The following is a 16,033-nucleotide window of genomic DNA, read 5'->3' on the forward strand; positions in this document are numbered from 1 at the left end:
AGAAGAAGAAAAGAGAAGAGAATAAAACAGATAGAAGAAGAAGAGTTGCAATAGAGCAGTAGAAGGGATAAGAAGAAGCAAAGATGAAACGAGAGGTGTTTTTTTAGGGGGGTGGTGGTAAGGAAGAACAGTAGAGGAGGAGAAAGAGAGCAGAGAAAAAAAAACAGTAGAGAGAGAAAAAAATCCAAATTCTATCTGTCCATTATGAACCAAACACAAGAATTCCTCTTAATTTTTCTCCTATTTATGGAGAAAAAAACATAATCCTACTAGAATTTCAATAACGAGAAATCTAAATATTTGAAAATAAAATAAAAAAAAACCTAATCCTTCTTTATTATGAACATGAAATTAACCTATTCCTACTTTTTGGGATAAAATAAACAAATATCTAATTTGTTTAGCATTTCTGTTATTCTTCTTTTCTCCAAAATATATCTTCATTGCTTGATCCCTATTTATTGATTTGTGCAATCATTTTAGATGTGGTAACTGCCTAACAAAGATTGTTTATGCTGTCATCTTCTCTTTTTGAATGTTGGTTTGCCTACATTTTAATTTTGATTTTCAAACTTATCACCCACCTACAAGATATTTGCACGTAATAGATAGTCATTATTGAAATAACCCCATTTTTCTATTTTATCAACCTCTAGAGGAGTGAGTGGATAGTGCTTATCAGAAATGGTGATACAAGTAATTTCGCTTCTTCTCCTTTCACCCAACAAATCTAAGATCCAAATGTAGTGGGAAAACAGTTAAAATTTGCTTGTCCTTGGCTGCAATTAACAATGCAGAAGAACCGGATAGGATGTACTAGTGACTGCGAGCTTGCTTAGTTAACGTGCTATGTATGATTAGGAAAAGAAAAAAGAAAGAAATGACGTGTGTATGTTTTATGCTCAAATTTTACTTATTTCTTTGGTTTTAGGTTAACAGAACAAGAGTTGCAGTTTCCTTTTATGGCCCTACTTATCTCAGGTACTCCACTGAGTTATTGTTCTTTAAATTCATCTTTTAGTTTATCATGTGGGTTAGAAAGCATGTCTATATGCACACAATGTGAATATGCCTGAAATTGGTGTAACAATAAAGAAAAGGAAGAAAAGAGAAGACTGTGACTATGTGTGGGAAATGGACATGCTTAAATAGTGCTCATGGAAATTTATGCAGGATCATAATATATATGGTCGCTAAACTGATCGCATTGATGTAATCTGTACCCGTAACTTTTTCTCCATAATAGAAAAAAGCATAGTTTTAGCCTTGCTACCCAATTCAGTTTTGCATTATTCAAGCTATGGCAATGCAAGGACAGGTCAAGTAACATAGCTTATGCACATTCTTGTAGAACATCATTAATAATCCTGAGAAACAACTAAGTGAATGGATTGCATGAGTTTTTGTGTCAACTACTTGCTTGTGCAGGCTCTTCCAACTTGAGTTGTCTTACATCAGGCAATTATGCTCCAGTTCCTGGCAATGTATTAACTGGATGTTTGACCAGTTATTTGTCACTATATTGACTTGATGCTGTGATGCAGTCAGCAATCAAGACTTGGCCCAAAGCCGACCCGACCACGCCGAAACAATATTTTAATACTTCTTAAGTTTTTAGAATTCTACTTGATTTAGGATTCAATTTCATGTTTCTACTTGATTTAGGATTCTACTTCATATTGGATTAAGATTTATTTCTATTAGGATTCTAGTTGGATTTTGTTTTCCAAATATTAGATGGATTTGGATTAGCCAAATACTATAAATATGCCTAGGATCTAGAGTTTGTAATCAAGTTTTTCTTAATCAAATTTCAGCAACCTATTTGGGTTTTCTTAGCAAAACAGTCTTGTTTTTGCATCTTCTTGAAAGCCAACTTCGGCCATTGAAGTTTGCTCTTTCAAGGGTTTATTTTGGTGTGTTTTCTTCACACTCGCGCTACACGCTGCATCAGGTGGTATCAGAGCGGTTGATCAACCAATCAGATGGTCAATCTTGAAGGTAACGGTAGCAACCAGCCTCGTGACGGTGATCAGGGGTTGTCCGCAGTTTGGAGAGCAATCGAAGAATAGCGGGAAGTAACTTGTACTATCCAGCAACGATTGGAGCAACATAGCAACCAATTGGGCACCTTACTACGAGTTGATGATGACAGGAACTTGAATAATGGGGTGAATCAAGCCGGAGCGGGAAGACCACCCATTAATCATGTCCTTGTTAATCCTAGAAGACCAATGATTGAAGATAGCGACGAAGAGGATGATTTTGGTCGAGCAATAGCTAACCCTGGTGGTAGAGGGGTTAGGAGGAATGCGCATTAGCACAACCACTGGGGCAACGATGAGTATAAACTAAAAGTTGATATTCCCACCTTTAATGGAGATCTTGATATTGAGGGGTTCTTGGATTGGATCACTGAGGTTGACCGTTTTTTCGAATACATGGAGATCGCAGATGAACGACAAGTAAAGTTAGTGGCTTACATGTTGAAGGGCGGTGCATCTATTTGGTGGAAGCGATTAAGAGAAACGAGATTGAGGGAAGGCTGACAGCCAGTTCAGACATGGAGACGAATGAAGCAACTGTTAAGAGGTAGGTTTTTGCCCCCTGACTATGAACAATATATGTTTGAAGCTTATCAAAGATGTGCACAGGGAATGAAGAGTGTAAATGAATATACCTCTGAGTTTTTACGATTAGCGGAGAGAAACCAATTGTTAGAAAGTGACAATCAACAAGTAGCTCGTTACTTGAATGGATTGAAGCCTGCTATTCGTGATAAAATTGGGGTTCAAATGGTTCTGAGTGTGCAAGAAGCAAGGAACTTAGCTTTAAAGGTTGAGTTAATGTTGAGTGAGAGATCTCGTAATGACAACTATCGTCGGTATAATGAGAATGAAAACAAACAACCAGCTTTTGATAAAAGCAAGTCGGTTCAAGGAGCGCAACCCTCCAATCCACCCCATACAATCAACCCTAATAAGGCTACAACGGAGGGAAACATTCGAGGTACTACTTTTAATCTTCCAAAATCCCCTAATCCTTATGCAAAGCCTATTCTTTTAAAATATTTCAAGTGCAATGAGGTTGGGCATTGATCTAGTGATTGTCCAAGGAGGAAAACAGTTAACATTGTAGAAAAGGAAGAGGAAGATGTTGCTGAAGAGGAAGTATATTGCGGGCCTGATGGGGAGGATGACGAAGAAGATTATGGACATGGGCAATATACCTATGTAATGAGGAAGTTAATGCTATCTCAAAAGAATGAAGATACTACTCAACGGCATAAGCTTTTTCGCACGAGGTGTACGGTGAAAGGAAAAATCTTTTGAGTTGATTATTGATAGTGGAAGTCAGGAGAACATCATAGGAAGAGACGTGGTGGCAAAGATGCAGTTAACTCCTGAAAAACATCCAAGCCCTTACATGATTGGATGGATCAAAGAAGTTGGTGGCATACATGTGGATGAACGTTGCAGGGTGCCTTTCTCTATTGGTAAGTACTCCGACGAAGTCTATTGTGATATTGTTGATATGGATGCTTGCCATATTTTATTTGGGAGGTCTTGGCAATTTGATGTGGATGCTAAGCACTCGGGTAGGAAGAACACATGTCAGCTTGAGAAAGAAGGTGTGCGTTATACTTTGTTACCCATAGTGGAAAAGAATCAAACCAAAGCTTCTAAAGTGAAGGGGCGAAATTTTCTTACCATTACACATAAACACACTGAGTTTGTGAGGGAGTGTAAGGATACTCGAGAGGTTCACTTATTGGTTATCAAGGGAGAGAGTGTGAGTGAGCTACTGAAGGTGAATCAAATTCCAGTGGAGGTGTAGGGATTGTTGGAGGAATTTCATGATGTGGTTCCTGAGGAGTTGCCTAATGAGCTACCTCCTATGAGAGATATTCAACACCACATTGACTTGGTTCATGGTGCTAGCTTGCCTAACCTACCACACTATAGGATGAGTCCTAGGGAGAATGAGATTTTGCGTGAGCAGGTAGAGGAATTGTTGAGAAAAGGGCACATTCAGACTAGCATGAGTCCATGTGCAGTGCCAGCATTATTGACACCAAAGAAAGATGGGAGTTGGAGGATGTGTGTTGACAGTAGAGCCATCAACAAAATTACTATTGGGTACAAATTTCCAATTCCTAGGCTCGATGACATGCTTGATCAACTTGATGGGGCTGTGATTTTTACCAAAATTGATCTTAGAAGTGGTTATCATCAAATCAGAATTCGATCTGGAGATGAGTGGAAGACAGCTTTCAAGACGAGAGATGGGTTGTTTGAGTGGTTAGTCATGCCCTTTGGACTAACCAATGCACCAAGCACTTTCATGAGACTAATGAACCAAGTATTACGCCATTTCAGCGGTAAATTCATTGTGGTGTATTTTGATGATATTTTGATATACAGTAAGTCTATTAATGAGCATGAGGGGCATATTCGAGAGGTGTTGAGGGAAAACAAACTTTATGCTAATTTGAAGAAGTGTACTTTTATGAGTGAGAACTTGTTGTTCTTGGGCTTTGTTATAAGTAAAGAGGGCGTAAAGGTAGATGAGGAAAAAGTGCGAGCTATTAGAGAATGGCCAACTCCTAAAAATGTCAGTGATGTGCGAAGTTTCCATGGGTTAGCAACTTTCTATAGGCGGTTTATCAAACACTTTAGTAGTATTGTGGCTCCAATTACTGAGTGTTTAAAGAAAGGAAAGTTCCATTGGGGTGAAGAACAAGAGCAAAGTTTCACCTTGATAAAAGATAAATTATGTACCGCTCCTGTCTTAGCTTTGCCAAGCTTTGACAATTTGTTTGAGGTTGAATGTGATGCGAGTGGAGTGGGTATAGGTGCTGTGTTGTCCCAAGAGAAGAGACCAATTGCATTTTTCAGTGAGAAGTTGTGTGAAGCCAGAAGAAAGTGGTCTACTTATGATAAGGAGTTTTATGCAGTAGTGAGGGCTCTTAAGATATGGGAACATTACTTGATTGCCAAATAATTTGTTCTTTACACGGATTACCAAGCTCTTAAGTACTTGAGTAGCCAAAGGCAATTGAGGAGTGATATGCATGCTAGATGGTCTGCTTTTATTGATAAATTTTCATATAAAATTGTACATAAGTCGGGACAGCATAATCGAGTGGCAGACGCTTTGAGTAGGCGTGTGGATTTGATCAAGACCCTTAGTGTTGAGATTGTTGGGTTTGAGTGCTTGAAAGAATTATATGCGACAGACGAGGATTTCAAACATGTGTGGGAACAATGCATGTCTCAGCAACCATCAGGAGATTTCTATGTGCATGATGGGTTTCTCATGAAGGGAAATTAGTTGTGCATCCCTTGCACATCTCTTCGTGAGAAAATTATTCGGGATTTGCATGGTGGTGGCTTAGCAGGGCATCTTGGCAGAGACAGGACTATTGAAGTTGTTATGGGAAGGTATTATTGGCCAAGAGCAAGGAGAGATGTTTCTATTATTGTGGCGAGGTGTTATATATGTCAAACAGCTAAGGGGCACTCTTCTTACGCCGGTCTCTACATGCCATTGCCTGTTCCCAATGCTATTTGGGAAGATTTGTCTATGGACTTCGTGTTGGGTCTACCGCGAACCCAACGAGGTATGGATTCTATTTTTGTAGTGGTTGACAGGTTTTCCAAGATGGCGCACTTTCTCCCATGCAAGAAGACGGCAGATGCAGTAGCTACAGCCAAACTGTTTTTCAAGGAGATTGTTAGACTACATGGAGTCCCTAAAACTATTACTTCGGATCGTGATACAAGGTTTTTGAGTCACTTCTGGATTACCTTGTGGAGAATGTTCGATTCATCTTTGAATTTCAGTAGCACAGCACATCCCCAGACTGATGGACAGACAGAGGTGGTGAATCGTACCTTAGGAAATCTGATTCGCAGTGTTTGCAAAGACAAGCCAAGACAATGGGACCTAGTCATAGCTCAAGCGGAATTTGCCTACAACAACGCCATGCGTAGCTCAACAGGAAGATCACCATTCTCTATCATATACATGAAAGTTCCTAATCATGCATTGGATTTGGTAAAATTACCAAAGGTACCAGGTTTCAGTGTTGCAGCTAGTGACTTAGCCGAACACGTTCAAGCAGTTCAGAAAGATGTCAAGCAAAAGTTGCACGAGGCGAATAAGAAGTGCAAGGCAGCAGTTGACAAGCATAGGAAACACAAGGTATTTGCGGTTGGAGATGAAGTCATGATATTCTTGAAGAAGGAACGGATTCCTACAGGACAACAGAATAAGCTCAAGCCAAAGAAGTATGGTCCTTACAAGATTACAAAGAAGATCAATGATAATGCTTATGTTGTGGATTTGCCAAATCATATGGGTATTTCCAAAACATTCAATGTTGCTGATCTTTCTTTGTATTTGCCGGACGTTGAGTTATCATACCCAGATCATAATTCGAGGACGAATTCTTCTCAAGTGGAGGTGAATGATGCGTTCACCGATCAAGACCCGGCCTAAAGCCGACCCGACCACGCCGGAACAATATTTTAATACTTCTTAAGTTTTTAGAATTCTACTTGATTTAGGATTCAATTTTATGTTTCTACTTGATTTAGGATTCTACTTCATGTTGGATTAGGATTTATTTCTATTAGGATTCTAGTTGGATTTTGTTTTCCAAATATTAGATGGATTTGAATTAGCCAAATACTATAAATATGCCTAGGATCTAGAGTTTGTAATCAAGTTTTTCTTAATCAAATTTCAGCAACCTATTTGGGTTTTCTTAGCAAAACAGTCTTGTTTTTGCGTCTTCTTGAAAGCCAAACTTCGGCCATTGAAGTTTGCTCTTTCAAGGGTTTATTTTGGTGTGTTTTCTTCACACTCGCGCTACACGCTACATCATGCTGTCTTAGCACCATCTCTCACAAGTTCATCCACCTTAAGGATTTGCCTCAGTCAACTCGGCAAAAATGCAAGTGGTTGCTGGTAACAGTCAGAAGGAGCTGACATAACATGCCTGACCTATTTTCATTAAGAACTTTACATTGTAGCTATTGATAAGCCATACACCTCTTTTTTTTGGGGGGGGGGGGGGGGGGGGGGGGGGATAATTGTTTACCATATTCTTGATCGATTTCTTTAATTTTAAATTCTGTAACAGGTTAACAGTATCTGTACTCTGATCTATATTACACCTTAAATAGATTACGCTAGCAAATCAACATTTTCATGTAAATTTCACTTGACTTTTTGATTTTAATAAAATATATGCTGCTTGCTTTTTGATGGATGCTATATTCATAAAATCACAAATATTATGGCAAATCTCCAGGGGTCCCTCCAATGTTTGTGGCATTTCTAAGCACTTTGTTTATTGGAGTGATCTTCTGTACAAGAATATTAAGGTTCCAGTTTACTTGTTCAGTAAAGAAAAGGTCCCAGTTTTACTTATCCAAAAACAAGGAAACAAATTGAAAGTTTCAGTAGGAGCAGAGAAATTCCGTAGATTTTTTAGTTTATTTCCATGTGCTCTTGTCTTTTAGAGAAAAGTAAATCCTAAAATTGTCTCAGGGTACTACTGTATCGTTGACCATAACACATATTGCTTTATCTCTTTTGACTCATATTTGTAATGCTTATGATGCTGTACTTTTATTTCTTAGGAGGACATAATCTTCTTATTCTTGCACGTGATCTTGGTCAATACTTACAACTTGGGACTACAATTGATGATGCAATTGGTGAGGCATATGACAAAACAGCAAAATGGCTTGGTCTTGACTTGAGGAGGAGTGGAGGGCCTGCCATAGAGGAGCTTGCAAGAGAGGGTGATGCAGAATCGATCAAATTCTCTGTGAGTAAACAACAACATATCCAACCTTTATCCCACTATGTGGGGTCGGTTACATGAATTCTAGACTTCCATATATTTTTGTCTTTTGTCATATCTTCATTTAGGCCCATACATTTCATATCAAACTTTAATATCTCTCCCAAAGTCTTCTTGGGTTTGCCTCTACCTCTTTTTTGACTAATTGTTCCATTTCATCAACTCTCCTCACATGAGCATCTCTTGGTCTTCTTCTCACATGACCAAACCGTCTTAGTCTAGTCTCTCTCATCTTCTCCTTGATTGGCACTACTCCTACCTTATTACGAATAACCTTATTTATAATTTTATCTTTTCTTGTATGGCCGCACATCCATCTTAACATCCTCATCTTCGCTACGCTCGTCTTTTGTTCATGCTAATATTTGACTGTCCAACATTCTGAGCCATACAACAAAACTGGTATTATAGCTGTCCTATAGAATTTTCCTTTTAGTTTTAATGGGATTTTATCATCACATAACACTCTCGATGCATTTTTCTATTTTAGTCAACCTGCCTTAATTCTATGCGTGACATCCTTGTGAATTTCTCCATCTTTTTGAATCACTGATCCCAAATATCGAAAATGGTCTTTTCTTTGTATGATTTGGTTTTCCAATTTTATTATAGCATCCTCCACTCTTGTATTCTTACTAAATTTACATTCCATATATTATGTTTTCCTTCTACTTAATTTAAATTCCTTAGATTCTAAATTGTTTCTCCACAAGTCAAGCTTAGTGTTCACTCCTTCTTTTGTTTCATCCACCAATACTATGTCATCTGCAAATAGCATACACCATGGCACCTCTGTTTGAATGTGTTTAGTGAGTTCATCAATTACTAAAGCAAATAAGTATGGACTTAGTGTAGAATCTTGATGCAGTCTCATTGTAATTTTAAACGGTTCAGTATCCCCTCCGCATGTTCTGACCCTTGTCTTTGCACCGTGATACATGTCCTTAAGGGCTTGTATATAAGCTATTTTGACTCATTTCTTCTCTAAAACCATCCACAATACTTCTATAGGGACCCTATCATAGGCCTTCTTTAGATCTATAAACACCATATACAGGTCATTCTGATGATCTCGATACCTTTCCATTAGGCGTCTCAGTAGGTATATAGCTTCCATTGTTGACCTACCAGGCATGAAACCAAATTGATTTTCCGAGATGTTTGTTTCTTTTCTAAGCCTCTGCTTTATTACTCTCTCCCAGAATTTCATGGTATGGCTCATTAACTTAATTCCTCTGTAATTTTTATAGTTTTAAACATCTCCTTTGTTCTTGTATATAGGAACCAAAGTACTCTTCCTCCACTCATCTGGCATCTTTTTTGATTTAAGGATCGCGTTAAATAATTTCGTTAGGCAGGAGATGCCCCCTTCTCCCATGCACTTCCATGCTTCTATTGATATATTATCCGGTTCCACTGCCTTATGATTTTTCATCTTTTTTAATGCTTGCCTTATTTCTTTTGAATTTATGCGTCGATAAAATGTATAGCTCACATTCCCTTCGGAGTTATTAAGATGTCTTAACCTAACTCTTGTGTCCCCACTATCATCGAATAATTTTGTGAAATACTCATTCCATCTCTCCTTAATCGCTCCCTCATTCACTAATACATTTTGGTTTTCATCTTTTATGCATTTCACTTGGTTTAGATCCCTTGTTTTTCTTTCTCTTGCTTTAGCTAATTTATATATATCCCTTTCTCCATCTTTTGTATCAAGTCGTTTATATAGATTCTCATATGCAGTTGACATTGCTTCACTAACAGCTCTTTTTGCTGCCTTTTTCGCTTATTTATAATTTTTTAGGTTTTTTTCATTGCTACACTGATATACAACCTTATAGCAAGTTTTCTTATTTCTAATTTTCAATTGTACCTCTTCATTCCACCACCAAGACTCCTTAAGGTTTGGGGCTCTATCAGTTGTCTCTCCAATGATTACTTTTGTCGTGCTTTTCAAGATAGTAGTCATTTCCCTCCACATTTGGTTTGTCTGTCATTCTCCATTCCATTCCCTTCTATCTCTTAATTTTTCTTTGAAGATTAATTGTTTCTCCCCTTTTAAATCCCACCACCTAATTCTTGGATTTTATTTTATGTGATTTTTTCTCTTCTAATTTCTTACTTGGACGTCAAGTACCAAAAATCTATGTTGAGTGGTCAAATACTCCCCCGGTATCGTCTTACAATCCTTACAACATAACCGATCCTCTTGTCTCATGAGGAAGTAATCTATTTGGGTGCTTGATGTGACACTTTTATATGTGATTAAGTATTCGTCCCGTTTTTTGAACCTAGTATTGGTTATGATGAGCCCATATACCGTAGTAAAATCTAGAATAGACTTACTCTCATTATTAATTTTCCCGAATCCATACCCACCATATACCTCTCTATAGCCGTTTCTGTCTTTACCCACGTGACCATTTAAGTCACCTCCTATAATCACTTTTTCTCCTCTTGGTATCATTTGTATGAGTCCCTCTAGGTCTGCCAAAATTTTCTTTTATCTCCTCATCTAACCCCGCTTGTGGTGCATATGTACTAAAAATATTCATAGTCATTCTTCCTAGACCATTTTTCACCATAATAATCCTATCTCCTATTCTCTTTACATCCACTACTTCACCCCGCTTGTGTTGAGCATTGATTTTTGGTTCTGGTCTAAATTCTCTGTGATGTTTGCTGTCTTGTAAAGTTGATATTTCTTTGTTTCTTAGGTTCCTATGAAGCAACATAGAGATTGCAACTTCTCATATGCTGGTCTGAAGACTCAAGTGAAGCTGGCAATTGAATCCAAAAAAATGTATGTAAAAATAACTAAAATAGCCAAAATTCTATCTTTAGGTAACTTCCTATTTTGGCATGCTGCATTTCCAGTCAGTTCACATGTTGTCCCCTTGAGCTGAAACACATAACCGATTGTTTTGCTACTTCTCTTCCTCCTCTTCCTATTCTTCTTTCAGTGAAAAACTGGAAATGAAGAAAGATTTACTAATGAAGAAAAAGAATACTAACTCCTATCAATCCATGGTTTAATGTAAGTTAATTACCTGTAGTTTGGTGATGTGTGTTACTTTTTTTGCATGAGAAGTTCAAAAGCTTAAAATTACAGATAGCCACCTCCAGTTCACTCTTACCATAGTTCTTTTGTAAAATACAAACAGAAGTAATTGTTCTTGGATAAGAGTAGAATTTCTTTTCTTGGATTCCAAAATAGAAGTTGGAATGCTTCAATAGAAACTTAGCATTAAATTTACAAACATAATTTGATTTCTTGTATTTGTTTGTCATCTCATCTATCTGTAAATTGTTAGATTCTTTTCTCACAAGTCCTATAATTCTTTTCACTTTCATTTTTTCCACTTTCACAGAGAGAGAGAGAGAGAGAGAGAGAGAGAGAGAGAGAGAGAAATTACTTAATATATGGAACTATTAAACAGAATCATGCATTATTGCTAAGCTGTAACCCATGCTTCTTTTCTTGTGGTCCACCTTCTTTTTTTTTTTTTCCCTTTTCATGTTCAGTAATGTTGAGAGTAAAATAATAGTATAAAAGATAAAAGTTAATCCTCTGTTTAACAACTTAACTTTGTAGATTAGATGGTAGTTAATAATTTAACATGGTATCAAAGCAGAGAAAGGTCTTGAGTTCAAATCTCACTGCCAATCCAACATGTGAGGGGGTGTGTTAAGAGTAAGATAATAGTATAAAAAATAAAAGTTAACCCTCTATCTAACAGAAGCTTTTAGATCAGATAGTGGTTAATAATTCAGCAAGTGACATTGACTAAGATATACAATATTTCATGTTTGTCTTGTTCTAAGATTCTTGGATTACTTGAAATTCTTGGCATTCATGATTCATCCTCCAAATTAATTTCTATGGTTTGATTTTTCTGGTCAAACAATTGACTATTCCAAAAGCTAAATTTCTTAGAAGGAATAGACCAATATGTATATTGAGCTCTGTTATGATGTCTGACACCCTCTCAACAGGAGGAAAGGTCCTTGCCAAATTGAACTTTAGCAAACACATGCAGAAGAGCAATGACGAGGAAAACATACAATAATCATTCCCAGACCTAAACCAAAGTTTTGATGTCTCAGTTATCTGGAAAACATAGCTCTCCCAGAATAGGTTCGATAATTTATATAAGCTTACCATAATTTGAAGAAAAGAAAATTTCAACATGCCTGTGCACACACAAACACTAAATGCATGTCTCAAGGGTTTTATTAAAATGTTGGTTAAGTAAGCCAATTTTTTAAGTCGAGGAATTGTTTGTATGATTGATATGGTTAAATGTGAAGATGCTTACATAGAGATTTATCTGATCAATGTTTGGAAGAAGTTCCTAAAGAGAAGCTTGTGGGTTGTTTAGGAGAATTTGGGCAACCAAGTTTTGTGTTAGATGCATTTGGAACTGCAGATAAAGGAAAAGAAGAAATAGTGCCCATGAGAGTGAGAACATCCTTGAAGGTTCAAGAAGGTTTAATTGGGACTAATGAAGCTGATAAAAAAAATTACTTATGCTGTCATTGCAATGTTTGATCCTCTGCCCTTGGAAGTGAGAGTTGCATGTCCTAGGCTATATGTAACTTTACAGGCAGTTTTGGGCTTAACCTAAAGTGTAGATTCCAAATGCAAGAAGTTGAACTGAGTTCTCTTAAGCCAAATTTACCCTCTATTTTGGTCCAAATGCATGTGCCAGTTGCATGCCTCAGACTAAACCATGCACAGAGCCTACTTCCTGAGGACCTTTCTTGTTTTGCCTGCAACTTTACTCTTTCCTGTCAATGTAGTGACTTATGCTTAGTTATTCTAACATTTAAAAATGGAAGAACTATGACTAGCTGTAGACATTTTTCAGCTAAGGTTCATCACGGGCAGAACATTATTGTTTTGTTCTGTTGTAATTATAAATGTAATCATGAGGTGGTGTTGTGTTATAGTAAGGGAATTGACTTGTTAAGTCATTTCAATGTTTCAATATTTTGTTTTTCCTTCCCACCTATTCATGCATACATGGGGATCTGCAGCAATGCTGAAATTCCCATTTCTTTGGCAAGTATTGATGACAGAAGTTTACGAGCTGATATTGCTGCCTCCTTCCAGGTAATAATAGTTAAAGTGCTTGGGCAACTGTACTTGTATTTTGAGCTTTTTTTGTAGATGATTTTAGTAAACATCAAGTCAATAAAAATGACTTGCATATTTAATTGGATGCGTTTTGCTTTGTTTTATTCCCTACCTTAAATTACGTGTATCCATGAAGAACTTTCCTGCAGCGAGTTGCAGTGTTACATCTTGAAGAAAGGTGTGAACGAGCAATTGAATGGGCTTTGAAGATAGAGCCTTCTATAAAACATTTGGTAATGTAACTTTATTTCTCAAAGTTATGTTCATTGCAACCTAAGAAGCAAAGATCTTTTTAAGGTCTGTATTGAGTCAGACACTTATCTAAATGGGTCTTACTTTTATTTTTTAACTTCTTTAATTGGAAACTTGGGAACACAAAAAGGGTTCAGTTTGCCATCATAATTAAAATAAATTAGATCTGCATAACTTATAATTAAGTAGAAATTCAGTTCTATAATAAAAACAATGGGAGTTTAGATTTTTTAATTTCAACAATTTTGAAATTCAAAACTTTTACCTTGTCTATAAGAATTTTTTTCCACATGTACATTGAAACATTTTGTTCACACTTATTTCTGAATATATAAAAGGCAAATTATTTTCATGTATTGATGTCAAGTACATAATTTACTATTGATATGCTCTTATCATGTTGTGTTCAAATCTTTTGAAAGTCCTGTATATACTTGGCAAAAAAATAGTCATGTACACTGGCTGTTCCACATCCTAGTTTGCATTTCATCCTACTGATTGCTTCATACATACATATATATATATATATATTTTATTTTAAATCTCTTGACAACTTGTGGTTGATCAAGATTTTTTGGTTGCCCTCTTCAGGTAGTCTCTGGGGGAGTTGCATCAAATCAGTATGTTAGGGCTCAACTTAATTATATTGTAAAGAAGAAAGGCCTGCAACTTGTGTGCCCTCCTCCTCGCCTTTGCACTGACAATGGTGAGTATTTACTCTGTAATGTTATGTCACGTCAATGAGGGCAGTAAAAATGCAACATGAAGTCAAAGGGGGATGATTGATGAAATTTCCTGAAGTACAGAGAAGGTCATGGGTGATTGATGAAATTTCTGCTCTGTGACCAGAAGGTTCATAGTTGTGGAAACAGCCTCTTTGCAGTTGATGCAAGGAAAATCTTGTCCACATAGACAATCAGTATAGCCAGACAAGAATTTTAATTAATGTTGCCCCTTTCTGTATTTTTTTTTATGGAATTAGCTGATTTACTCAAGAAAGAAGCTGTTTTAATATAATTTATTAAATTTAACTGTTTTTTAGAAAGCAAACCTGATCTTCAACAAAGTAATATGTCACTTTGAAATAAGCTTGGCTTGCCCTTGTATGATGACTTAGCTTTGAAATAAGCTTGCCAGCTTGGCTTGCCTTTGTATGATGACTTAGATTCTGTCTTCTTGTCTGATTAGGTGTCATGGTAGCTTGGACAGGCATTGAGCACTTCCGTGTCGGAAGATTTGACCCACCACCACCTGCAGATGAAGCTGAAGATACTGTAGTATGTTTCTTAAAACATTGTCCATTCATTTGGTGTAGTTATCTCTAAGAAAAAAGAAAAAAGAAGGCATTTTGTCTTGTTTACCAACTTCCTGAATATGAAATACAACTATTAAGCACCAAATTCTTAAAAAACAGATATAGGAAGACAGCACAGTAGTCGTCATTGTTATCATTGAGTAAAGCAGGCTCTTCTCCTTTCCTGTTCTCTCTTGGAAGTAGCTTTACTGACTTGTGATCAATTGAGAGAGGTGAGGTTATTAACTTTCCGGATAAACTATGTAGTGCTAGTTCAAGACTTGTCACGGCATCACACCTGTATCTACATGTTAGCTTATCCAAAGCAAAAGTTGCTTTATTTTTTAGGGGGTCTCAGGAACAGAACAAAACGTACTCGTGCATGACCCGTCCTTAGTTAGCTAAGCTCAATATTGAATTGGACTCTGTTAAGGAAGTCCATTTTGTTGTGATCTAACTCGTCTCTAAACTAATTCAGGTAATGTTTGCTTTGTGAATCAGTTTGATTTGAGGCCAAGATGGCCACTGGGGGAGGAATATGAGGAAGGAAAAAGTGTAGCTCGGTCACTGAAAACGGCCCGTCTACATCCATCTCTTACTTCTCTCATCCAAGCATCATCTAGGCAACAACAATCATAGCCAGCATGCCTTCAAGTCTGCCATCGTCTTTGTATATGATGATGATGATGATCTCATTATCAAGATCAGCTCTCCAGATAACATGCATGATGATCTTATAATTTGGTTTTAATAGTTATATGTCACTTTTGTAGGTCTTTGGTAAAAGGCTCCAAGGCCACTTCTTGATGTATGATATTTTTATATATAAAGAGGTTATTTATTTATTTTTGATATCTAAAATTCTTTAAACAAATATTCTTTTTAAGTTAATAGTTTTGCCAGCACGTTTTCTCAACTTTTTGAGTATCTTAGGTTATTTTTTATAAGGATAATATTAAATAAATTACATTTATTACATCACCTTACTTTTAACATTCAAATAATTTTATTAAATAAATAAATAAATAATTTAAAACATGATCCACTAATGAAATTATTAAATTATTAATAACAAGATATAATTTTTTTAAGTAAAAGAGATATATATAAATAGAAAGAAAATATTTATACATAACACAAATTAGGACATATTCTAGTGTACAATATTACATAAGTGAATTACCCATTTAAGATCCATACAAGATTGGATCTAAATAACATAACAGAAATACATGGATTATATGAAATAGAAAATAATAAACAGTTCCAAATGAAGTCATTTATAGGGTAAAGACACTCCAATTGACGTCTTCCAGGTGAACGCAAAGATTAGGAATAAACAATGAACATTAAGATAATCATGGAAGAGTCACCCAATTAATAATGTGTACAAAATGATAAATTAAGATTAAAAGAATAAACAAGTAAGATAACAAGATATAATTAATTATTACTATTTTACAAA

At 36.4% G+C, this 16,033-nt stretch overlaps 1 protein-coding gene across 1 annotated transcript; it reads left to right on the forward strand.

Annotated features, from left to right (window-relative positions):
• Positions 1–910: 910 nt before the first annotated feature.
• Positions 911–15,484, forward strand: LOC127793044 (probable tRNA N6-adenosine threonylcarbamoyltransferase, mitochondrial). The gene is made up of 8 exons (XM_052323811.1): positions 911–981; positions 7,653–7,843; positions 10,600–10,685; positions 12,923–12,998; positions 13,172–13,255; positions 13,866–13,980; positions 14,463–14,551; positions 15,070–15,484. The coding sequence occupies exons 1-8, from the start codon at positions 963–965 to the stop codon at positions 15,205–15,207; spliced, it is 798 nt and encodes a 265-aa protein (XP_052179771.1). The 5' UTR covers positions 911–962; the 3' UTR covers positions 15,208–15,484.
• Positions 15,485–16,033: the final 549 nt, after the last annotated feature.

This window comes from Diospyros lotus, unplaced genomic scaffold, assembly GCF_014633365.1.
Source record: "Diospyros lotus cultivar Yz01 unplaced genomic scaffold, ASM1463336v1 superscaf1, whole genome shotgun sequence".
Classification (NCBI taxonomy): Eukaryota; Viridiplantae; Streptophyta; class Magnoliopsida; order Ericales; family Ebenaceae; genus Diospyros; species Diospyros lotus.